General features: G+C 33.5%; 1 protein-coding gene across 4 annotated transcripts in view; it reads right to left on the minus strand.

The window, feature by feature from the left end:
• LOC130891991 (PR domain zinc finger protein 1) overlaps positions 1-26,260 on the minus strand; it is a 55,440-nt gene that overhangs the window by 10,317 nt on the left and 18,863 nt on the right. Inside the window, exons 1-8 of one of the 4 annotated variants that reach the window (XM_057797152.1) lie at positions 22,909-23,237; positions 13,607-13,662; positions 11,814-12,002; positions 11,104-11,223; positions 10,524-10,571; positions 5,811-6,063; positions 5,077-5,752; positions 25-1,016 (exon numbers count right to left, since the gene is read on the minus strand). In XM_057797152.1, coding sequence (XP_057653135.1) covers positions 25-1,016; positions 5,077-5,752; positions 5,811-6,063; positions 10,524-10,571; positions 11,104-11,223; positions 11,814-12,002; positions 13,607-13,615 — 2,287 coding nt within the window. In that variant the 5' untranslated portion in view covers positions 13,616-13,662; positions 22,909-23,237. Of the gene's footprint in view, positions 1-24; positions 1,017-5,076; positions 5,753-5,810; positions 6,064-10,523; positions 10,572-11,103; positions 11,224-11,813; positions 12,003-13,606; positions 13,663-13,714; positions 13,889-22,908; positions 23,238-26,260 lie in introns of those variants that run through there. The other 3 variants (XM_057797153.1, XM_057797154.1, XM_057797155.1) reach the window with 3 other exon arrangements.

Consider the following 26,260-nt stretch of genomic DNA (forward strand, 5'->3'; position numbering starts at 1 on the left):
CCTAATCGATAATACGAAACGTACCTAGACCGTTATCTGTTCCAGAAAATTCGTAGTAACCATTCGAAGATCCGTCGGCGGTTAATTCTTCGTCGATGTTATTCGGTCTGCAGCTCGTGGTTTTCCAATGAGTCCTCAATCCAGACGCGCTGATGTAGTTCTTCCCGCATTCCTGGCAGATGTAGGGTCTCTCGTTAGTGTGGAGTCTCTTGTGGAGCTTCAAGTGCACGAATTGCGTGAATTTCGCCGGACAGAAATCGCAAGCGTACGGTTTTTGTCCGCTGTGTAGTCGGAGGTGAGTTTTCAAATTCGAAGTCGACGAGAATCTTTTTTTACATATGCCGCATTCGTGGGGACGTTCCCCTGTATGAACCAGATGGTGTTTTTGAAGATGCGCCAGTTGGGTGAAGGATTTGGTGCAGACGTTGCATTTGAAAGGTCGTTCTCCGCTGTGGGTTCGAAGATGTACTTTCAAATTCGATAACTGACCGAAGGTTTTGCAACAGACGTTGCATTCGTAATGCATTTTACCGTCTTTCTTTTTCAAGGGGTACGGTAGGCTTCTGTAGCCCCTGGAAGGTCCCCCGTTGGGGCTAGTAGGACTGCTAGAACATAGATTCAGATCGTATTTCATATCGGGGCTTTTGGAACTAGGAGAACCTCTTCCGTTGATTTGGAGAGCGGGTAGGGGCGTTAATAAATGGTGAGTTAAATTCGAATTGACGATGTGTCCGGATGGAGCTATGGAACTGTGATGATTGTTGTTGAAGTTTGTGGATAAAGGTGGAGAATACGTATGATGTGTTGGGGAAGATGTGATGGTACTGTGGACGATACCGTTGGAGGAAGGGTATACGGTGTAATAGCTGCTCGGTTGCATGGAATAATTTTCTGATTGATGAGTAGCGTATGGGTTATTTTGTACTTCTGCCTTCAGGGCTGTTGGACTAGGTGGCAATGCGTTTGGTGCTTGGATATTCGAACTGGAATCTGGACTACAAGGTATCGTTGAATATCTGAAAAAAAAAAACAGATTTAAGTAGTAATTGGGGAACGAATAATAAACTTGGAATATCATAAATATGATACAATGATGTGAAAATCAACGGAAAACAAACTTTTCATCATTTGGAACTAGCTGTTATCAAAAAATAGAAGAAATCCAAAGAAAATCTCGAATTGATGCAAAAGAAAACGAAGATGGGGAAGACGAGAAGAAATGTTCAATGGTAATATCCTTGGAATCCCTTAATTAGGATATAATGAAGTGAAATTCATCGGGAAACTAGCTTATTATCATTTAAAAAATCGCTATTTTCGAAAGAAAGAAAATTGCAACAAAATCACTGAAGAAAACACGTGGAAATGAAATTTGTGACCAAGAGAAGGAATATTTGTTGTTAACATTCTTGGCAATCCCATAAAAAGGATATATTGGTGTGAAAATCATCGGAAAGCTAGCTTATTATCATTTAAAAAATCGCTATTTTCGAAAGAGAGAAAATTGCAGCAAAATCACTTAAGAAAACACGTGGAATGGAAACTTGTGACCAAGAGAAGAAATATTTGCTATTAACATTCTTCGGAATCTCATAAAAAGGATATAATGATATGGAATTTATCGAGAAACTAGCTTATTATCATTTAAAAAATCGCTATTTTCGAAAGAGACGAAATTGCAACAAAATCACTGAAGAAAACACGTGGAAAGGAAACTTGTGACCAAGAGAAGAAATATTTGCTGTTAACATTCTTCGGAATCTCATAAAAAGGATATAATGGTGTGAAAATCTTCGAAAAACTAGCTTATTATCATTTAAAAAATCGCTATTTTCGAAAGAGAGAAAATTGCAGCAAAATCACTTAAGAAAACACGTGGAATGGAAACTTGTGACCAAGAGAAGAAATATTTGTTGTTAACATTCTTGGGAATCCCATAAAAAGGATATAATGGTGTGAAAATCTTCGAAAAACTAGCTTATTATCATTTAAAAAATCGCTATTTTCGAAAGAGAGAAAATTGCAGCAAAATCACTTAAGAAAACACGTGGAATGGAAACTTGTGACCAAGAGAAGAAATATTTGCTATTAACATTCTTCGGAATCTCATAAAAAGGATATAATGATATGGAATTTATCGAGAAACTAGCTTATTATCATTTAAAAAATCGCTATTTTCGAAAGAGACGAAATTGCAACAAAATCACTTAAGAAAACACGTGGAAAGGAAACTTGTGACCAAGAGAAGAAATATTTGTTGTTAACATTCTTGGGAATCCCATAAAAAGGATATATTGGTGTGAAAATCATCGGAAAACTAGCTTATTATCATTTAAAAAATCGCTATTTTCGAAAGAGAGAAAATTGCAGCAAAATCACTTAAGAAAACACGTGGAATGGAAACTTGTGACCAAGAGAAGAAATATTTGCTATTAACATTCTTCGGAATCTCATAAAAAGGATATAATGATATGGAATTTATCGAGAAACTAGCTTATTATCATTTAAAAAATCGCTTTTTTCGAAAGAAAGAAAATTGCAACAAAATCACTGAAGAAAACACGTGGAAAGGAAACTTGTGACCAAGAGAAGAAATATTTGTTGTTAACATTCTTGGGAATCCCATAAAAAGGATATATTGGTGTGAAAATCATCGGAAAACTAGCTTATTATCATTTAAAAAATCGCTATTTTCGAAAGAGAGAAAATTGCAGCAAAATCACTTAAGAAAACACGTGGAATGGAAACTTGTGACCAAGAGAAGAAATATTTGCTATTAACATTCTTCGGAATCTCATAAAAAGGATATAATGATATGGAATTTATCGAGAAACTAGCTTATTATCATTTAAAAAATCGCTTTTTTCGAAAGAAAGAAAATTGCAACAAAATCACTGAAGAAAACACGTGGAAAGGAAACTTGTGACCAAGAGAAGAAATATTTGTTGTTAACATTCTTGGGAATCCCATAAAAAGGATATATTGGTGTGAAAATCATCGGAAAACTAGCTTATTATCATTTAAAAAATCGCTATTTTCGAAAGAGAGAAAATTGCAGCAAAATCACTTAAGAAAACACGTGGAATGGAAACTTGTGACCAAGAGAAGAAATATTTGCTATTAACATTCTTCGGAATCTCATAAAAAGGATATAATGATATGGAATTTATCGAGAAACTAGCTTATTATCATTTAAAAAATCGCTTTTTTCGAAAGAAAGAAAATTGCAACAAAATCACTGAAGAAAACACGTGGAAAGGAAACTTGTGACCAAGAGAAGAAATATTTGTTGTTAACATTCTTGGCAATCCCATAAAAAGGATATATTGGTGTGAAAATCATCGGAAAACTAGCTTATTATCATTTAAAAAATCGCTATTTTCGAAAGAGAGAAAATTGCAGCAAAATCACTTAAGAAAACACGTGGAATGGAAACTTGTGACCAAGAGAAGAAATATTTGCTATTAACATTCTTCGGAATCTCATAAAAAGGATATAATGATATGGAATTTATCGAGAAACTAGCTTATTATCATTTAAAAAATCGCTATTTTCGAAAGAGACGAAATTGCAACAAAATCACTGAAGAAAACACGTGGAAAGGAAACTTGTGACCAAGAGAAGAAATATTTGTTGTTAACATTCTTGGGAATCCCATAAAAAGGATATAATGGTGTGAAAATCTTCGAAAAACTAGCTTATTATCATTTAAAAAATCGCTTTTTTCGAAAGAAAGAAAATTGCAGCAAAATCACTGAAGAAAACACGCGGAAATGAAATTTGTGACCAAGAGAAGAAATATTTGTTGTTAACATTCTTGGGAATCCCATAAAAAGGATATATTGGTGTGAAAATCATCGGAAAACTAGCTTATTATCATTTAAAAAATCGCTATTTTCGAAAGAGAGAAAATTGCAGCAAAATCACTTAAGAAAACACGTGGAATGGAAACTTGTGACCAAGAGAAGAAATATTTGCTATTAACATTCTTCGGAATCTCATAAAAAGGATATAATGATATGGAATTTATCGAGAAACTAGCTTATTATCATTTAAAAAATCGCTTTTTTCGAAAGAAAGAAAATTGCAACAAAATCACTGAAGAAAACACGTGGAAAGGAAACTTGTGACCAAGAGAAGAAATATTTGTTGTTAACATTCTTGGCAATCCCATAAAAAGGATATATTGGTGTGAAAATCATCGGAAAGCTAGCTTATTATCATTTAAAAAATCGCTATTTTCGAAAGAGAGAAAATTGCAGCAAAATCACTTAAGAAAACACGTGGAATGGAAACTTGTGACCAAGAGAAGAAATATTTGCTATTAACATTCTTCGGAATCTCATAAAAAGGATATAATGATATGGAATTTATCGAGAAACTAGCTTATTATCATTTAAAAAATCGCTATTTTCGAAAGAGACGAAATTGCAACAAAATCACTGAAGAAAACACGTGGAAAGGAAACTTGTGACCAAGAGAAGAAATATTTGTTGTTAACATTCTTGGGAATCCCATAAAAAGGATATAATGGTGTGAAAATCTTCGAAAAACTAGCTTATTATCATTTAAAAAATCGCTTTTTTCGAAAGAAAGAAAATTGCAGCAAAATCACTGAAGAAAACACGCGGAAATGAAATTTGTGACCAAGAGAAGAAATATTTGTTGTTAACATTCTTGGGAATCCCATAAAAAGGATATATTGGTGTGAAAATCTTCGAAAAACTAGCTTTCCATCATTTAGAAATTGTTTTTATCGAAATATAAAGAAAATGTAACATAACCTTCACTGAAATCAAAACGAGACGATGATAATGAAGAAAATAAAACATTTTTGCTGATATCAGCTCTGATATCCCATAAATAAGATATAATAACAAGAAAAACACCGGAAAATCAGCTGTCCATCTATTAAAAATTACAAATTTTGACCTACAGAAAAAATCGCGTCAAAATATTCAAAGAAAACGCAAAGAAAGTATGCAGATGAAGGAGAATTATGATCTGATGATAAAAAACTACGGATAAATATATGTGGTGAAATATGATTGAAAAAAAAATGTTATAAGGCCTCACCTGTGGCTCTTTTTATACGAATACGCCATCTCCGTAGGGGAACTAGGAGGCGGTGTAGCGTTACTCTGTCTGTGGTGATTATTATCATTATTATTGGTATCTATCCTATTCCTCAACAGAATATTTTCCAAGATACTAGACGACGGCGGGCTGTATCTGGAGATGACGTTAGCGGTCTTGACTTCCGTTTCGTAATAAGGTTTGTTAGGAACTTCTTGGGGCGGGGAATCCATTACGATTACAGTCGTCGGAGGACTGATTATTCTCGGCGTTAGCGTAGTTACTTCAGGTACTGCAGCGTCCGCGTTCGTCTCTTTATCGACGTCGGGTTCACTTTCACATTTAACCGATTTGTAATGATAAGCTTTAGTTATTTTTATTTTCACTTTTCTGTATTCGTTTTTCTGATTTTCCTGCATCACCGGCTTTATAACTGTCGTTTCTTTGGGGGTTTTCTTGCTGAAATCTAAAACGTAGTTGTTTTCGCTATCGGAATCGCTGGAATCTTCCGGCGGCGTGAAAGCGTCGTCGTGGTATTCGTTACTGTGGTATCCTTCGTCGGATCTGATGCTACCTTCCGTCGGGGTCAGTTGGTGTTCGTACGGAGGGTCTTTCGACGACGTCGGAGGTTCTGTTGTACTTACGGTGATTTCCGAAGCTTGTTGAGCTTGTTGTCCTGTAAGAAAACTTCGATATTATCGAACTTTTTTTTTTTAAATTTTATCAAAACTTACTTAGTCTCCTCAGCATTTGTTCTCCGGTTAAAGGGTAATTCAGTCTCTCGGCAAATTCTTTGCAATACCACACCAACAATTCCTGGTTGGGTAGGATCGGTTTTATCGTGTAGAAGTAGATGTTCATTTTGTATTGACAAGCTATGAGGTTTTGGGATTCCCCCGAATACGCCGGATTCACGTACCTCATCCAATTAGCTTTGGATGTGTCGTAGCCGTCAATGTAGTAGTACAACTCGTTATCTTTGTAAAGCTGTAGAATTTTATTAAGAAATAATTCAATTTATAACCGTTATGATATTTGAGAGAACTATAAACGAGTGTCAAACAAATATAGGCAGTGAACGTGTTAAGGAATTAGCCCCATAACCATTACTAACGAAAATATTAATTAAGCAACGATTTACAAAGTTTGAAATTTCTAAAAAACTCAGTTTTCCCTATGGAATTATGAGAAATTAGTTGAGTTTCAAAAAAACTCTCGTCATGTTGTTTTCCAAAGTTGCTGGATGATCAAAAAGCAGTGGCAAAGTTAATCAAAACTCGATTCTTCGTGGGGAATTGTTAGCCAAGTTTTTTGGAATTGAAGGAGTGTCTTAAAGTCTTTCTTACAATGTCTCCAACTTCAAAAAAAACTCAGTTTTCTCTATGGAATTATGAGAAATTAGTTGAGTTTCAAAAAAACTCTCGTCATGTTGTTTTCCAAAGTTGCTGGATGATCAAAAAGCGGTGGCAAAGTTAATCAAAACTCGATTCTTCGTGGGGAATTGTTAGCCACGTTTTTTGGAATTGAAGGAGTGTCTTAAAGTCTTTCTTACAATGTTTCCAACTTAAAAAAAAACTCAGTTTTCTCTATGGAATTATGAGAAATTAGTTGAGTTTCAAAAAAACTCTCGTCATGTTGTTTTCCCAAGTTGCTAGATGATCAAAAAGCGGTGGCAAAGTTAATCAAAACTCGATTCTTCGTGGGGAATTGTTAGCCACGTTTTTTGGAATTGAAGGAGTGTCTTAAAGTCTTTCTTACAATGTCTCCAACTTCAAAAAAAACTCAGTTTTCTCTATGGAATTATGAGAAATTAGTTGAGTTTCAAAAAAACTCTCGTCATGTTGTTTTCCAAAGTTGCTGGATGATCAAAAAGCGGTGGCAAAGTTAATCAAAACTCGATTCTTCGTGGGGAATTGTTAGCCACGTTTTTTGGAATTGAAGGAGTGTCTTAAAGTCTTTCTTACAATGTCTCCAACTTCAAAAAAAACTCAGTTTTCTCTATGGAATTATGAGAAATTAGTTGAGTTTCAAAAAAACTCTCGTCATGTTGTTTTCCAAAGTTGCTGGATGATCAAAAAGCGGTGGCAAAGTTAATCAAAACTCGATTCTTCGTGGGGAATTGTTAGCCAAGTTTTTTGGAATTGAAGGAGTGTCTTAAAGTCTTTCTTACAATGTCTCCAACTTCAAAAAAAACTCAGTTTTCTCTATGGAATTATGAGAAATTAGTTGAGTTTCAAAAAAACTCTCGTCATGTTGTTTTCCCAAGTTGCTAGATGATCAAAAAGCGGTGGCAAAGTTAATCAAAACTCGATTCTTCGTGGGGAATTGTTAGCCACGTTTTTTGGAATTGAAGGAGTGTCTTAAAGTCTTTCTTACAATGTCTCCAACTTCAAAAAAAACTCAGTTTTCTCTATGGAATTATGAGAAATTAGTTGAGTTTCAAAAAAACTCTCGTCATGTTGTTTTCCAAAGTTGCTGGATGATCAAAAAGCGGTGGCAAAGTTAATCAAAACTCGATTCTTCGTGGGGAATTGTTAGCCACGTTTTTTGGAATTGAAGGAGTGTCTTAAAGTCTTTCTTACAATGTCTCCAACTTCAAAAAAAACTCAGTTTTCTCTATGGAATTATGAGAAATTAGTTGAGTTTCAAAAAAACTCTCGTCATGTTGTTTTCCAAAGTTGCTGGATGATCAAAAAGCGGTGGCAAAGTTAATCAAAACTCGATTCTTCGTGGGGAATTGTTAGCCAAGTTTTTTGGAATTGAAGGAGTGTCTTAAAGTCTTTCTTACAATGTCTCCAACTTCAAAAAAAACTCAGTTTTCTCTATGGAATTATGAGAAATTAGTTGAGTTTCAAAAAAACTCTCGTCATGTTGTTTTCCAAAGTTGCTGGATGATCAAAAAGCGGTGGCAAAGTTAATCAAAACTCGATTCTTCGTGGGGAATTGTTAGCCACGTTTTTTGGAATTGAAGGAGTGTCTTAAAGTCTTTCTTACAATGTCTCCAACTTCAAAAAAAACTCAGTTTTCTCTATGGAATTATGAGAAATTAGTTGAGTTTCAAAAAAACTCTCGTCATGTTGTTTTCCAAAGTTGCTGGATGATCAAAAAGCGGTGGCAAAGTTAATCAAAACTCGATTCTTCGTGGGGAATTGTTAGCCAAGTTTTTTGGAATTGAAGGAGTGTCTTAAAGTCTTTCTTACAATGTCTCCAACTTCAAAAAAAACTCAGTTTTCTCTATGGAATTATGAGAAATTAGTTGAGTTTCAAAAAAACTCTCGTCATGTTGTTTTCCCAAGTTGCTAGATGATCAAAAAGCGGTGGCAAAGTTAATCAAAACTCGATTCTTCGTGGGGAATTGTTAGCCACGTTTTTTGGAATTGAAGGAGTGTCTTAAAGTCTTTCTTACAATGTCTCCAACTTCAAAAAAAACTCAGTTTTCTCTATGGAATTATGAGAAATTAGTTGAGTTTCAAAAAAACTCTCGTCATGTTGTTTTCCAAAGTTGCTGGATGATCAAAAAGCGGTGGCAAAGTTAATCAAAACTCGATTCTTCGTGGGGAATTGTTAGCCACGTTTTTTGGAATTGAAGGAGTGTCTTAAAGTCTTTCTTACAATGTCTCCAACTTCAAAAAAAACTCAGTTTTCTCTATGGAATTATGAGAAATTAGTTGAGTTTCAAAAAAACTCTCGTCATGTTGTTTTCCCAAGTTGCTAGATGATCAAAAAGCGGTGGCAAAGTTAATCAAAACTCGATTCTTCGTGGGGAATTGTTAGCCAAGTTTTTTGGAATTGAAGGAGTGTCTTAAAGTCTTTCTTACAATGTCTCCAACTTCAAAAAAAACTCAGTTTTCTCTATGGAATTATGAGAAATTAGTTGAGTTTCAAAAAAACTCTCGTCATGTTGTTTTCCCAAGTTGCTAGATGATCAAAAAGCGGTGGCAAAGTTAATTGAAACTCGATTCTTCGTGGGGAATTGTTAGCCACGTTTTTTGGAATTGAAGGAGTGTCTTAAAGTCTTTCTTACAATGTCTCCAACTTCAAAAAAAACTCAGTTTTCTCTATGGAATTATGAGAAATTAGTTGAGTTTCAAAAAAACTCTCGTCATGTTGTTTTCCAAAGTTGCTGGATGACCAAAAAGCGGTGACAAAGTTAATCAAAACTCGATTCTTCGTGGGGAATTGTTAGCCAAGTTTTTTGGAATCGAAGGAGTGTCTTAAAGTCTTTCTTACAATGTTTCCAACTTCAAAAAAAACTCAGTTTTCTCTATGGAATTATGAGAAATTAGTTGAGTTTCAAAAAAACTCTCGTCATGTTGTTTTCCAAAGTTGCTGGATGACCAAAAAGCGGTGGCAAAGTTAATCAAAACTCGATTCTTCGTGGAGAATTGTTAGCCAAGTTTTTTGGAATTGAAGGAGTGTCTTAAAGTCTTTCTTACAATGTCTCCAACTTCAAAAAAAACTCAGTTTTCTCTATGGAATTATGAGAAATTAGTTGAGTTTCAAAAAATCTCTCGTCATGTTGTTTTCCAAAGTTGCTGGATGACCAAAAAGCGGTGGCAAAGTTAATTGAAACTCGATTCTTTGTAGGTAAAGTGCTAGACATGTTTCCTTTGGAATTTGATTGGTGTTCTACTGGTACATTTCTCATACAAGCGTCAGACCTACTCTGCGATTTTTTTGGATCAAATCGAGCTTCAATATCGATTCAAAACACCTGATTGTCTCATCCGTCAAGTGTTGTGTCTCCACGACAACGCCAGGTCCCACACAGAAGCAGCAACGAGGAAAAAACATCCACCTTACAATCCAGACTTATCATCATAGGATTCTCACATGTTTATACCTCCAAAAGAATCCTTTCCAATCGAGCAATTCAAGATTCACCATCAAGTGGAAGTAATAGAAACATCCTGATGGTGTCAAGGATATATACACCAATATCCTCAACCAGATCATCCACCAGGAAGGTTAACCACCTCCTGTAGAGCTTCCCCACAATATCCTGCATGACTTGCTATTCTCAGCGTGTTTTTGGTCGACCTCTTCATAGTTCTAAGACTGGATTCCACTCAGGGCTCTCGGATCTCTTCTCCTTATATCTCCAAACCAATTGAGCCTTCGGATCTTTATCAATATCATCACTTGATATTGATAGGTCCCAGTATCTTCCTTAAGTCTTTCCCCAGCAGGCACATAGTTTAGAGGACATCCTGTATGACTAGAATTAGTTGTAGATGATAGAGTTTACGTTTATATTTGATTGCCCCTCGTATCAGCTTGATATGGTGTGTAAATGATTTTAGGTCTGTTCTGTTATAAAATTATTGATTTTTATTTGAAACACAGATAAAAATTTGACGTTTTGACTACAGTCTTTATCAAAATAAGCAATTTAATGATTCTATTCTAATATGAAGGGGTTGAATAATATTTTAAAACCAAATCACCTTATGATCCCGGTTTCCGTTTCTATAGAACCCTTCACCTACTTGTACCTACACCAAAGGACAAAATATTAAAAACCAAACACCAGAAAAAGATCAAATACAATTGCGCGTGTATTGTAATACAGGGGGAGGTAAAACAGTTTATTCAAGATAGTCAATATACATATTTTTCCTTTGTATTTCTATATTTCAATAGAAAGCTATTAAATTGTGATCAGTCTTTCTTAAAAATCGTTTTTTCTTTCAATTTAAATATAAATTTTCTTTTCTTAGTATGATTTCATCATGTTTTGGGGGAATTTTCGTATAGAATCCAGTTGGGATAAAATATCGAACTGATTTGATAGATTAGAAAACAAATCAAAGTTGTTTCATTTAAAATTCTATGGTTTTAAAACAAATAATATGACAGCTGTCAAATTTGTCAAATTTTGGACGATTTTCACGATATTCATCATGAAAACTTAAGTAACAACCCTCGTATATTGGCATTTTGATAAACAATTCGTTTTACCCCGTTGTGTTGTTATTAAAATGATTTACATAGCAAACAAACAACAAATAAAATATATTAACTTACCCTCCAAAGGTAATTTCTATTGGTGGAACTAGGTACAGAATCTTTGGCATAAATTTCCCCAACTAGAGGCCCGAATCTCGTGCCTCGTGGTATATAACCTGTACTCCATACTCCTTGAGCCTAATTATATAAAAAAAATAAATTCGTATATGAAAAATAACAGTTACTTATGTTATTTTTCATCCCACCTCTACACGAACCATAGAAATCCACCGGCAGGTATGCCAATGTGAAAAAATAAATTTTTTATTTCCGTTTAGGCCTACCAACTTCAGTTTACCTAACCTAACCTAACCGAACTTGAATTAATTTAATAATTACCTCGTAGTAATTACGTTTCTAATTAAATAGCTCAGAATTTATTATTATATTATTACTAAGCAAAAGTTCTTCCAAACAACATCAAATTTGTAAAAATCGGCTGAACAGAACCGGACTTACAGGGATTTTTTTTTAAAAAATTTCCCACTCTCCCCTACAACTTATTTGAAGAGATAAATTAAAACTTGTAGAATGAAAAATGCTTAGAATTTATTGAAGAATTCGATTATCGTATATAATTAAGTAAATTTTAAACAAAAATTGCTTTTTCAACCTTATATTTTCTATTGGTAGACCTGAAAATAATTTCCACGCTTTTTTCGAGGCCGCATGTTATAACTTTAGTCGTATATAAAATATAGTAAGTACTAGGCGACGAATCTACTCACATTAGCGACTACTTGTGAAGATTTGAGTACAAGATTTCTCGGAAGGGTGGCTTCCGCCCTATTCGGCGTCCCAGAATCCACGGGAAGATCGGGAACAATATAAGTAGTGTGAAGTTCGAATTCTTCTTCGCATATATTTGTTAAATCGAATTCGCCGGCGGAAGAAACCGCGGCTTCTTCCATCATTTCCTATTTATAAAAAAAAAACTCATTCAGTCATATTCAATAATTCACTCTCATTTTTTACGTTATATCGTATACACCCCGTAGATAAATTTTCATTATTAGTATACAAAATATGATACAGTCCACACCCTTCGAAAACCCTTTTATTTTCATGTAGTTTTATAAATGTTAAGTGAAAGGGCAATATGGGTCAGTGTGTTTAAATCGATTCCGTCGAGACGGCTTTGCATTTACACGAAACGTCATTACTTCCATGTGTGACGTCATCGATGGCAGCCTCCGCAATATCGAATCGACCAATAGAAACGGGATATTTAACACTGAAGGCGGAGCACGTTTGACATTTATTAACGGAAATGCATGGTGGATGTTATTATACGTGGCTAATGGTTAATAACGTACAAGGCTTCGAATTAAAACAATAAAGACGAAATTTGAATAGTTTTTGACAGTTTTTTATTGGTACAATTGATTTACGATGATATTTGAAGTTGTATGTTTGATATTTTTGTCCACCGTGAAGTTGTTAACGGAAGTACAACCATTTGACATTTCAACCAAAATGTAACTTCATAATTTTCACCTGTCACTTCAAAAGTAAGAACAGGAAGTGTTCACAAAGGGTGTAGCTGTTTATAATAAATTTTATGCGAGGTTAGAGGTTACCGGGGCGCAATAGGTTAAAGGTTATTATTATACAAGTTCAGGGAGAAATGTCTTTTCCATAATTAGAGTTTGTAGTTGAAAAAGGTCAACGGAATTGGCTAAATTCAAAAAAATATCGAGCTCTGAAGTTTTTTGACTCATACAATTTCCGAAGAAGAGAAAAATCGCGAAACTGAAATCAGTATTTAATCAAACAGGACAGGACTTTAAAAAAAAAGAAAGAAAGAAGTTGTTATTAACATCAGGAAATGGTTCCAAAGTCGATATTAAATTATTTTGGTTCCTCCAAGATTTTATACCTTCGAAACATTAGATTTCGATCAGGATGATCATCATTAAACACTTTAAAACACTCTAAAATAAATGTTTTAATCATCAGTTAGTATCTGTAAAGCGTAAAGGTTCTTTTGGACCTTTTGAGGCCGTACTCTATGTTTTATAACCTTATTTTTTCCTCCAAAACAACCCTAAATCATCTCCGAGTCATTCGTGCTTTCTACGACGTAAGCATTCTTCTCTTAGACCCAAAAACCATCTCAATACCGTTTCCATTGTAGAGCTACTCTAAGATGCACGAGTTTCAACCATTCCAAAACTTGCAAGTCGGAATTTACGAGAAAGATAGAACGAAAAGTATAAATAAGTGTTAAGTGGGACTAAACTACAATCATAAACACCGAAAAATCGATTCACTATCGAGGAATAAGCAGGTACTAGGTAGTTTCGACGCATTCATCGACAAAACGTACTTCCTTTGATGATATGAAAGAGAAATTTTGACTGGCAGTGTATATAGACAAAAATTTTGCACATCGCCGGATTAAACAACAACACAAATATGTATGTAGTCAATTTACCATAAAAACAACTCGATAATCATTATTTTCACTCACAACGCCGTATATTTTCGAAATGATTTAAAAATTTCAAAAAGGACTAACCTCTCTCATATCGTCCCTGCTAGAGGAATCCCGATCTTCTTCAAGGCATTTAAATCCTGTAACAAGAAAAATTATTTTACGAATCATTTCAAATGGAATTTTTCTAACCTAAAATACGCGAAACGCGAACCGTTTTCACGAAAACTAAATATTAACAAAACCGATTCATACTGGTTGTTAAAAAAATAAAATTTCGCCTAAAAACTGATCTGAAATAAATTGTTAAAGGCGAAAAGTTCATAGAAATTATCGAATAAATTCTGTTTCTATTACTAATATTAGTGCAAGGTTGAAATGCATATGATGTGACGTCAAATTTGTTGCCGCGTCCTTGTCTTATGCACGCAAATCGACAGCTTTTCTTTTCAATGAAACCTTGCACAAGCATTTGGCATCGTATGAGGCCATGGCTGATTATTTTCAATGTCAGAAACTATTATTAAGTGCAACTATATATTGTGATAATGACCAGACGATTATTTTACTCATTTTATCGATATTTTTAATGAAAATTGAATACAGCGTGTACCAAAAATAACGTTCCTACTTCATCTTTATTTAAGTATTTGTATTTATAATAGAAAAAAAGTTGTAAGATTGAATATTAACTTTCCTTTGTCCCTGGTAGCATTAAATAGTGAATATTAAAGTTTAGTAACTTAATCTTAAAGGTTTCTACACTTTCTACTCTTTTCTACCCTCGTCGTCTTCACTTATACATTTTCCTTCGCCCACCTTCCAATTTTGATATGAGTTTCTGATTTTTCAAATTTTTTTAAATAAAAACTCTATTATCCACTCTCCCTGCAGCTCCACTTGATCCTTGGTGCTCAAAACTTAGTAGGGGATTAAGTTTTGGTACAAATACGAGGGTAGTTTCGAAAATACCTTGCCTTTTATCTTCTATCTGCTGCTACTTTTTTCAAAATTTTTGTTTTTATTTCTTTGACATTTGTTTCTTTGTCAGAAGATTTTATCAACTCTTCCTGCAGCTTTTATTTCTCAAATTGATCCTTGGTGTTCAAAATTGTACAGGGAATTAAGATTTGGTACAAATACGAGGGTAGTTTCGAAAATACCTTGCCTTTTATCTTCTATCTGCTGCTACTTTTTTCAAAATTTTTGTTTTTATTTCTTTGACATTTGTTTCTTTGTCAGAAGATTTTATCAACTCTTCCTGCAGCTTTTATTTCTCAAATTGATCCTTGGTGTTCAAAATTGTACAGGGAATTAAGATTTGGTACAAATACGAGGGTAGTTTCGAAAATACCTTGCCTTTTATCTTCTATCTACTGCTACTTTTTTCAAAATTTCTGTTTTTATTTCTTTGACATCTGTTTCTTTGTCAGAAGATTTTATCAACTCTTCCTGAAGCTCTTACTTCTCAAATTGATCCTTGGTGATCAAAACTTAGTAGGGGATTAAGTTTTGGTACAAATACGAGGGTAGTTTCGAAAATACCTGGCCTTTTATCTTCTATCTGCTGCTACTTTTTTCAAAAGTTTTGTTTTTATTTCTTTGACATCTGTTTCTTTGTCAGAAGATTTTATCAACTCTTCCTGAAGCTCTTACTTCTCAAATTGATCCTTGGTGATCAAAACTTAGTAGGGGATTAAGTTTTGGTACAAATACGAGGGTAGTTTCGAAAATACCTGGCCTTTTATCTTCTATCTACTGTTACTTTTTTCAAAATTTTTGTTTTTATTTCTTTGACATCTGTTTCTTTGTCAGAAGATTTTGTCAACTCTTCCTGAAGCTCTTACTTCTCAAATTGATCCTTGGTGATCAAAACTTAGTAGGGGATTAAGTTTTGGTACAAATACGAGGGTAGTTTCGAAAATACCTGGCCTTTTATCTTCTATCTACTGTTACTTTTTTCAAAATTTTTGTTTTTATTTCTTTGACATCTGTTTCTTTGTCAGAAGATTTTGTCAACTCTTCCTGAAGCTCTTACTTCTCAAATTGATCCTTGGTGATCAAAACTTAGTAGAAGATTAAGATTTGGTAAAAATACGAGGGTAGTTTCGGAAATACCTGGCCTTTTATCTTCTATCTACTGTTACTTTTTTCAAAAGTTTTGTTTTTATTTCTTTGACATTTGTTTCTTTGTCAGAAGATTTTATCAACTCTTCCTGCAGCTTTTATTTCTCAAATTGATCCTTGGTGTTCAAAATTGTACAGGGAATTAAGATTTGGTACAAATACGAGGGTAGTTTCGAAAATACCTTGCCTTTTATCTTCTATCTGCTGCTACTTTTTTCAAAATTTTTGTTTTTATTTCTTTGACATTTGTTTCTTTGTCAGAAGATTTTATCAACTCTTCCTGCAGCTTTTATTTCTCAAATTGATCCTTGGTGTTCAAAATTGTACAGGGAATTAAGATTTGGTACAAATACGAGGGTAGTTTCGAAAATACCTTGCCTTTTATCTTCTATCTGCTGCTACTTTTTTCAAAATTTTTGTTTTTATTTCTTTGACATTTGTTTCTTTGTCAGAAGATTTTATCAACTCTTCCTGCAGCTTTTATTTCTCAAATTGATCCTTGGTGTTCAAAATTGTACAGGGAATTAAGATTTGGTACAAATACGAGGGTAGTTTCGAAAATACCTTGCCTTTTATCTTCTATCTACTGCTACTTTTTTCAAAATTTCTGTTTTTATTTCTTTGACATCTGTTTCTTTGTCAGAAGATTTTATCAACTCTTCCTGAAGCTCTTACTTCTCAAATTGATCCTTGGTGATCAAAACTTAGTAGGGGATTAAGTTTTGGTACAAATACGAGGGTAGTTTCGAAAATACCTGGCCTTTTATCTTCTATCTGCTGCTACTTTTTTCAAAAGTTTTGTTTTTATTTCTTTGACATCTGTTTCTTTGTCAGAAGATTTTATCAACTCTTCCTGAAGCTCTTACTTCTCAAATTGATCCTTGGTGATCAAAACTTAGTAGGGGATTAAGTTTTGGTACAAATACGAGGGTAGTTTCGAAAATACCTGGCCTTTTATCTTCTATCTACTGTTACTTTTTTCAAAATTTTTGTTTTTATTTCTTTGACATCTGTTTCTTTGTCAGAAGATTTTGTCAACTCTTCCTGAAGCTCTTACTTCTCAAATTGATCCTTGGTGATCAAAACTTAGTAGGGGATTAAGTTTTGGTACAAATACGAGGGTAGTTTCGAAAATACCTGGCCTTTTATCTTCTATCTACTGTTACTTTTTTCAAAATTTTTGTTTTTATTTCTTTGACATCTGTTTCTTTGTCAGAAGATTTTGTCAACTCTTCCTGAAGCTCTTACTTCTCAAATTGATCCTTGGTGATCAAAACTTAGTAGAAGATTAAGATTTGGTAAAAATACGAGGGTAGTTTCGGAAATACCTGGCCTTTTATCTTCTATCTACTGTTACTTTTTTCAAAAGTTTTGTTTTTATTTCTTTGACATTTGTTTCTTTGTCAGAAGATTTTATCAACTCTTCCTGCAGCTTTTATTTCTCAAATTGATCCTTGGTGTTCAAAATTGTACAGGGAATTAAGATTTGGTACAAATACGAGGGTAGTTTCGAAAATACCTTGCCTTTTATCTTCTATCTGCTGCTACTTTTTTCAAAATTTTTGTTTTTATTTCTTTGACATTTGTTTCTTTGTCAGAAGATTTTATCAACTCTTCCTGCAGCTTTTATTTCTCAAATTGATCCTTGGTGTTCAAAATTGTACAGGGAATTAAGATTTGGTACAAATACGAGGGTAGTTTCGAAAATACCTTGCCTTTTATCTTCTATCTACTGCTACTTTTTTCAAAATTTCTGTTTTTATTTCTTTGACATCTGTTTCTTTGTCAGAAGATTTTATCAACTCTTCCTGAAGCTCTTACTTCTCAAATTGATCCTTGGTGATCAAAACTTAGTAGGGGATTAAGTTTTGGTACAAATACGAGGGTAGTTTCGAAAATACCTGGCCTTTTATCTTCTATCTGCTGCTACTTTTTTCAAAAGTTTTGTTTTTATTTCTTTGACATCTGTTTCTTTGTCAGAAGATTTTATCAACTCTTCCTGAAGCTCTTACTTCTCAAATTGATCCTTGGTGATCAAAACTTAGTAGGGGATTAAGTTTTGGTACAAATACGAGGGTAGTTTCGAAAATACCTGGCCTTTTATCTTCTATCTACTGTTACTTTTTTCAAAATTTTTGTTTTTATTTCTTTGACATCTGTTTCTTTGTCAGAAGATTTTGTCAACTCTTCCTGAAGCTCTTACTTCTCAAATTGATCCTTGGTGATCAAAACTTAGTAGGGGATTAAGTTTTGGTACAAATACGAGGGTAGTTTCGAAAATACCTGGCCTTTTATCTTCTATCTACTGTTACTTTTTTCAAAATTTTTGTTTTTATTTCTTTGACATCTGTTTCTTTGTCAGAAGATTTTGTCAACTCTTCCTGAAGCTCTTACTTCTCAAATTGATCCTTGGTGATCAAAACTTAGTAGAAGATTAAGATTTGGTAAAAATACGAGGGTAGTTTCGGAAATACCTGGCCTTTTATCTTCTATCTACTGTTACTTTTTTCAAAAGTTTTGTTTTTATTTCTTTGACATTTGTTTCTTTGTCAGAAGATTTTATCAACTCTTCCTGCAGCTTTTATTTCTCAAATTGATCCTTGGTGTTCAAAATTGTACAGGGAATTAAGATTTGGTACAAATACGAGGGTAGTTTCGAAAATACCTTGCCTTTTATCTTCTATCTGCTGCTACTTTTTTCAAAATTTTTGTTTTTATTTCTTTGACATTTGTTTCTTTGTCAGAAGATTTTATCAACTCTTCCTGCAGCTTTTATTTCTCAAATTGATCCTTGGTGTTCAAAATTGTACAGGGAATTAAGATTTGGTACAAATACGAGGGTAGTTTCGAAAATACCTTGCCTTTTATCTTCTATCTACTGCTACTTTTTTCAAAATTTCTGTTTTTATTTCTTTGACATCTGTTTCTTTGTCAGAAGATTTTATCAACTCTTCCTGAAGCTCTTACTTCTCAAATTGATCCTTGGTGATCAAAACTTAGTAGGGGATTAAGTTTTGGTACAAATACGAGGGTAGTTTCGAAAATACCTGGCCTTTTATCTTCTATCTGCTGCTACTTTTTTCAAAAGTTTTGTTTTTATTTCTTTGACATCTGTTTCTTTGTCAGAAGATTTTATCAACTCTTCCTGAAGCTCTTACTTCTCAAATTGATCCTTGGTGATCAAAACTTAGTAGGGGATTAAGTTTTGGTACAAATACGAGGGTAGTTTCGAAAATACCTGGCCTTTTATCTTCTATCTACTGTTACTTTTTTCAAAATTTTTGTTTTTATTTCTTTGACATCTGTTTCTTTGTCAGAAGATTTTGTCAACTCTTCCTGAAGCTCTTACTTCTCAAATTGATCCTTGGTGATCAAAACTTAGTAGGGGATTAAGTTTTGGTACAAATACGAGGGTAGTTTCGAAAATACCTGGCCTTTTATCTTCTATCTACTGTTACTTTTTTCAAAATTTTTGTTTTTATTTCTTTGACATCTGTTTCTTTGTCAGAAGATTTTGTCAACTCTTCCTGAAGCTCTTACTTCTCAAATTGATCCTTGGTGATCAAAACTTAGTAGAAGATTAAGATTTGGTAAAAATACGAGGGTAGTTTCGGAAATACCTGGCCTTTTATCTTCTATCTACTGTTACTTTTTTCAAAAGTTTTGTTTTTATTTCTTTGACATCTGTTTCTTTGTCAGAAGATTTTGTCAACTCTTCCTGAAGCTCTTACTTCTCAAATTGATCCTTGGTGATCAAAACTTAGTAGGGGATTAAGTTTTGGTACAAATACGAGGGTAGTTTCGAAAATACCTGGCCTTTTATCTTCTATCTACTGCTACTTTTTTCAAAATTTTTGTTTTTATTTCTTTGACATTTGTTTCTTTGTCAGAAGATTTTATCAACTCTTCCTGCAGCTTTTATTTCTCAAATTGATCCTTGGTGTTCAAAATTGTACAGGGAATTAAGTTTTGGTACAAATACGAGGGTAGTTTCGAAAATACCTGGCCTTTTATCTTCTATCTACTGCTACTTTTTTCAAAATTTTTGTTTTTATTTCTTTGACATTTGTTTCTTTGTCAGAAGATTTTATCAACTCTTCCTGCAGCTTTTATTTCTCAAATTGATCCTTGGTGTTCAAAATTGTACAGGGAATTAAGTTTTGGTACAAATACGAGGGTAGTTTCGAAAATACCTGGCCTTTTATCTTCTATCTACTGCTACTTTTTTCAAAATTTTTGTTTTTATTTCTTTGACATTTGTTTCTTTGTCAGAAGATTTTATCAACTCTTCCTGCAGCTTTTATTTCTCAAATTGATCCTTGGTGTTCAAAATTGTACAGGGAATTAAGTTTTGGTACAAATACGAGGGTAGTTTCGAAAATACCTGGCCTTTTATCTTCTATCTGCTGCTACTTTTTTCAAAATTTTTGTTTTTATTTCTTTGACATTTGTTTCTTTGTCAGAAGATTTTATCAACTCTTCCTGCAGCTTTTATTTCTCAAATTGATCCTTGGTGTTCAAAATTGTACAGGGAATTAAGTTTTGGTACAAATACGAGGGTAGTTTCGAAAATACCTGGCCTTTTATCTTCTATCTGCTGCTACTTTTTTCAAAATTTTTGTTTTTATTTCTTTGACATTTGTTTCTTTGTCAGAAGATTTTATCAACTCTTCCTGCAGCTTTTATTTCTCAAATTGATCCTTGGTGTTCAAAATTGTACAGGGAATTAAGTTTTGGTACAAATACGAGGGTAGTTTCGAAAATACCTGGCCTTTTATCTTCTATCTACTGCTACTTTTTTCAAAATTTTTGTTTTTATTTCTTTGACATTTGTTTCTTTGTCAGAAGATTTTATCAACTCTTCCTGCAGCTTTTATTTCTCAAATTGATCCTTGGTGTTCAAAATTGTACAGGGAATTAAGTTTTGGTACAAATACGAGGGTAGTTTCGAAAATACCTGGCCTTTTATCTTCTATCTACTGCTACTTTTTTCAAAATTTTTGTTTTTATTTCTTTGACATCTGTTTCTTTGTCAGAAGATTTTGTCAACTCTTCCTGAAGCTCTTACTTCTCAAATTGATCCTTGGTGATCAAAACTTAGTAGAAGATTAAGATTTGGTAAAAATACGAGGGTAGTTTCGGAAATACCTGGCCGTTTATCTTCTATCTGCTGCTACTTTTTTCAAAAGTTTTGTTTTTATTTCTTTGACATCTGTTTCTTTGTCAGAAGATTTTATCAACTCTTCCTGAAGCTCTTTCTTCTCAAATTGATCCTTGGTGATCAAAACTTAGTAGGGGATTAAGTTTTGGTACAAATACGAGGGTAGTTTCGAAAATACCTGGCCTTTTATCTTCTATCTACTGTTACTTTTTTCAAAATTTTTGTTTTTATTTCTTTGACATTTGTTTCTTTGTCAGAAGATTTTATCAACTCTTCCTGCAGCTTTTATTTCTCAAATTGATCCTTGGTGTTCAAAATTGTACAGGGAATTAAGATTTGGTACAAATACGAGGGTAGTTTCGAAAATACCTGGCCTTTTATCTTCTATCTACTGTTACTTTTTTCAAAATTTTTGTTTTTATTTCTTTGACATCTGTTTCTTTGTCAGAAGATTTTATCAACTCTTCCTGAAGCTCTTTCTTCTCAAATTGATCCTTGGTGATCAAAACTTAGTAGGGGATTAAGATTTGGTACAAATACGAGGGTAGTTTCGAAAATACCTTGCCTTTTATCTTCTATCTGCTGCTACTTTTTTCAAAAGTTTTGTTTTTATTTCTTTGACATCTGTTTCTTTGTCAGAAGATTTTATCAACTCTTCCTGAAGCTCTTACTTTTCAAATTGATCCTTGGTGATCAAAACTTAGTAGAAGATTAAGATTTGGTAAAAATACGAGGGTAGTTTCGAAAATACCTGGCCTTTTATCTTCTATCTACTGTTACTTTTTTCAAAATTTTTGTTTTTATTTCTTTGACATCTGTTTCTTTGTCAGAAGATTTTGTCAACTCTTCCTGAAGCTCTTTCTTCTCAAATTGATCCTTGGTGATCAAAACTTAGTAGGGGATTAAGTTTTGGTACAAATACGAGGGTAGTTACGTAAGTACAAATCTTCTTTTTATCCAAATGCAGTCGTTTTTGTTTGATTTGTCATGGCGTCCAGATGGAACGATTTTTGCCTTATTTTGAGCCTGTTCTCCCTTTGTACTCCATTGTTTTCATTGTTATTTTGTCCCGATGTAAAGTGATAAACATACTTTTCATTCATTAGTATAAAAAACCGCAAAAAATCGATTATATTTCCGTGAAACACTCGATGGAAACATCTTCACGATGCTGCTTTTGTTCCATCTTGAGCACAGCTGTCTCATGTCCAAATTTTCAGTTAATATGCGTTGTACCACATTTTTTGAAATACCTACTATAACTTCTAGCACGCACACCTTCATTCGACGATCATCCAGTGGTTTTTCTCCAACATTTCTGGAATCGTCACCTCATTTGGTCAATATCAGTATTTGAAAAAGATGTGGCTTCACCATCATGTGAAGCAGGTCTAGATTTCTTTGAAACTTAATCAAAAATCTTCTTACTAACGCACGGGAAAGGTCTACACTTAGATAACTTTGTGGAACGTCGTATTTATAGGTTTTTCCTAAACCATCAACTAGTAAACTTAGTAGATCGAATATAAGTTATTTTTTCAACTTGTGTAGCTCGAAAAATTTGTTTTCTTTTGAAATGAGCCTCTGAAAAGTAGTCTAAATGAATAAAAGAGGTTTTATTGTTATAATATTATAAAAAAAAAGTTTATTTTGAAGTATTGACTATAGAAATACACCCAAATCAATATAATATTGAAAGAATTAAGTATGAGAGGTATTTAATGGTTGTTATAAATATTTTAGACAGAATTTGAAAGGAAAATCTCTGATAGAAGTAGCTCTAGACATAAATAAACAATTATCTAATAATAAACACAGTGTTAGACATTTTCACCTTGCCTTGAACTTGACCATACAAAATGGACCAATTGATGATTCGAGATTGAAAAAATTATCTTTTGTACGAGTTTCATCGTTGAATTAGCTCAAAGACAGTTCAATTTAGAGTAATCAATCAGATTTTTGAGAAAAAACATGCAAAAACAGCGGCTACAGATAAAGGTCAAAGTTCAAGAATCCGCCACGACAATATATCGAAAAAAAACTCAAAAAAAATGGTTAATAAAGAAAAATCTACGAAATTTACGTCGAAAATTACCTGAATATTAATAAAAAATCATTCACTTCGGTTTCAATAACTCGCGAGAAGTCCACGATTTTGGATTGTAGGACAAGCGTCGGCCATATTGGATTTTCACTTTTAATCAAACGCCGGACACTGAAAATTCGTTTTTCTTTATAAAATTAACAGTTTAGTTAATGAATATCCGAGGAAAATACGACGTTATTTTAAAAATGCACCTAGCAACTGCACTCAAAGCGCATCGCTCGGATCTACTTTGAGTACTAAAAATAGGCAAATCGATATACTAGATTTTCATTATCATTTGAGAGTTTTTCAATTTTCTCGTGCCACCCAGAAATGCGGCTAATTTTAAAGTAGCAAAGTTCAAAGTGAAATTATGACGGCAATTTTGAGTTAGGTCATTCTAAACACTTTCCAAATTATATTTGATCGGTTTATATGAATAAGAATAATAATAAAAAGAAGAAGATAAATTGACGTAGAAAATGGAATGGGATAATGACAATTATCACTGTTATAAACAAACTAATAATTATAATTTTGTGTATTTTCATTATTTCTAAATAATTTCGAAATTCATTGCAAAACTTATTTTTTTTAACCCCATTTTTTGATATTTCACCCCCCTTATCCACCTCGCTTCTATTAATAGTCATTATTTGTTGTTTCGGTGAAAAATATAACCAAAAAAAATTGTCTAAATCACAAAAAACTTTCTTTAAAACGTTTAAGCTGCTTTTATCTCAACTTTATGTTCCTTTCGAGTATTTTTCCACTTTTCAACGTCCTCGTATAATTCAAAGTCAAATTTTAAGGTTAGGAAACAGAAATAAGTCGCTGGTGGTTAGATCTGGTGAATAAAATGGTGGTTTTAGTAGTTGCGTTGTTTTTATTTCAAATGCGGTTGCTTATTTGCAATTTCTTCGTTTATTATTACTGTTTCATCCTTTTTGAGACAGTAGATGAATACAATACCTGGGTTATACGAAAAATAAACGATAACAACCACTCTAAGTACCATTTTGGCTTTTATCATAATAAATTTACCATTTGCAGTGGAATATTTTGTGTTTTCAAGTCGAAAACTTCTCAAATAACCCTGTACATGTACAAAATTTTAGTTTTATATTGAATATCGTCGTATCAAACGCGAGGTGTGCTATTTAGATTTTGTGAAACGGCAACACTGATGCGATTAAGTCAAATCTGACAGTGACATATCAATCAAGTTTGACAGTTTTAATGGTGATCGTATTCAGAACGCGTATTTCCGAACTGTTGTTGCTGTTGTACCAAAATAAATCGATGCCGTACGTATTTCGAGATAGTCACGTGACGTACCGGAAATGGGATACCGCCTAATTTGACAATCGCTTAAAAAAATCCAATCGCGGTGCTTCAAAAGTTGTTCGGCATCCGATTATTCCCAATAAAAAATAAATTGTCCAATCCAATTATAAATATTTGTTATTCGGAACTTTTGTATCATCTCTCGTATACTATATTATATTCGAAACGCAAATTAATGAATGAATTATACCCAAAGCACGAGAACAAAAAACGCTTCAATGATAAACAAGAATTTACAGAAAAGAATTGGATGACACCGATAAATGGTAATTGATATATACAGTGTGTCCCCCATAAAAATCGATATAGAGCATAGGCTAATAGAGAAGATCAAAGTATGAGGATTTATTTGAAAAAAAAATTATAATAATTCAATTGCAAATGGTGGAAGCTAGAATAATTGTGAAATTGTGAGTTTAAATCACCCCCAATCAACCCCCAGAATGATTCTACCGCGTTTTACTTACCATTAATTAATACCCTCGTAATAAAATTAATTTTTTTCGAAATCTTAAGCCCTTAAGATACTTAGAAATACCAGGTAATAATTCGGCCCCCCTAAACACTACTTCTCGGCGGGACGCACTGTATATAAAAATTTTCGTTTACTAAAAATCGATTTTCATGATTTGTTGTTCGTTATAATAATTATAGTAATATATTTAATTTAAATTACCACACAATTTTCGCACCTTGTTTTTATTTTGTTGGTTTTTATAGAACGAATTCGGTTTGTTTTTGGCGGGAATAGTTCAAAGAAATTGGAAGAATCGCAGTAGGCCACCGCGAGACCGTCGCGACGTCCGACCTAGCACAACACACTCTGGCGTGGGTAGCGTTGCATAGTGCATCTACCGCATTCTATATAGCTTGCAACCGGCGGCGGAAAATCTGGAATGCACCAGCGCGCAGTATATGGAGTTGACGCGATATAACAAAAACAATTTTTTCAAATTAATTAAATATAAACAAAATTTGTATGTCTCCCGAATTATTTTTATAATATTCGTACCGAAATATATTGATTACAGACGAGAAAATCGGGAAAAAACACGCTAAAACCAAGCGCCGTTGCCGGATTGTATTAGATATCTGGAAAACAAGGAAAACATAAAAGTATCTGCGTGTATTATCGGTTTTAAGTGAACATTACGATTTATTGGGATAGATAGAATAAGATAGAAGAATAAAGAAGTGAGATAAGCAAAAAAATCACTAAAAACAAGATTTTATGAAAAAAAAAAGTGTAAACGACACGCGAATATATATAGAAACGCGATTTTTGTTTATTTGTATGATTTGCAACACTGGTTGTCACTAGTATTTCCGGTGTAAACGTCATATTGACATTGACATAACCTCAACCGCAACATTATATCATTTTAAATACGGTCATTCTTGCTTGTGGTTAATCGAAACGTTTTGCGGTCTATAACTTAATTAGTTTAGTTATTTTCTTCAAAATTTGAACGTTTATTTAAGAAAAACATGTACAATAGTATTAATCAAAGTATTGCCCATTTTAAGCTATGACTTTTTCCTATATTTCTACATAATTTGTGGATCCCATCCCAAAAGAACTGCGCCGGCTTGGCAACCAATAATGAATCTCGTTCTGATGTGAACCGTTTTCCAATGAAAGCGTTCTGCATCGACCGGAACAAATGGTAATCAGAAAGGGCAAGATCTGGGCTATAAGGTGGCTGAGGTAAAACTTCCCATCCACTGTTTTCCAAATACTACGGAATAGCAGCGCGGGACTGAGCGTTGTCATGATGGAAAATCATTGCTTCATGTCTGGTCGCGTTTTCCGGGCGTTTTTCATCTATTGCTCTATTAAAACGGATTAATTGTGTTCGGTAGTGTCCTACATTGATAGTTTCACCCGGATTTAGCAGCTCATAACACAGCACACCCTTCTGATACCACCATTACCTTCGCGCCATGGATATTCGGCTTTGCCGTCGAATTGACTGATTGATTGGCTTGGGGTTGTCGTAATGGATCCGTTTTT

The sequence above is a fragment of the Diorhabda carinulata genome, chromosome 3, assembly GCF_026250575.1.
Source record: "Diorhabda carinulata isolate Delta chromosome 3, icDioCari1.1, whole genome shotgun sequence".
Taxonomy (NCBI): domain Eukaryota; kingdom Metazoa; phylum Arthropoda; class Insecta; order Coleoptera; family Chrysomelidae; genus Diorhabda; species Diorhabda carinulata.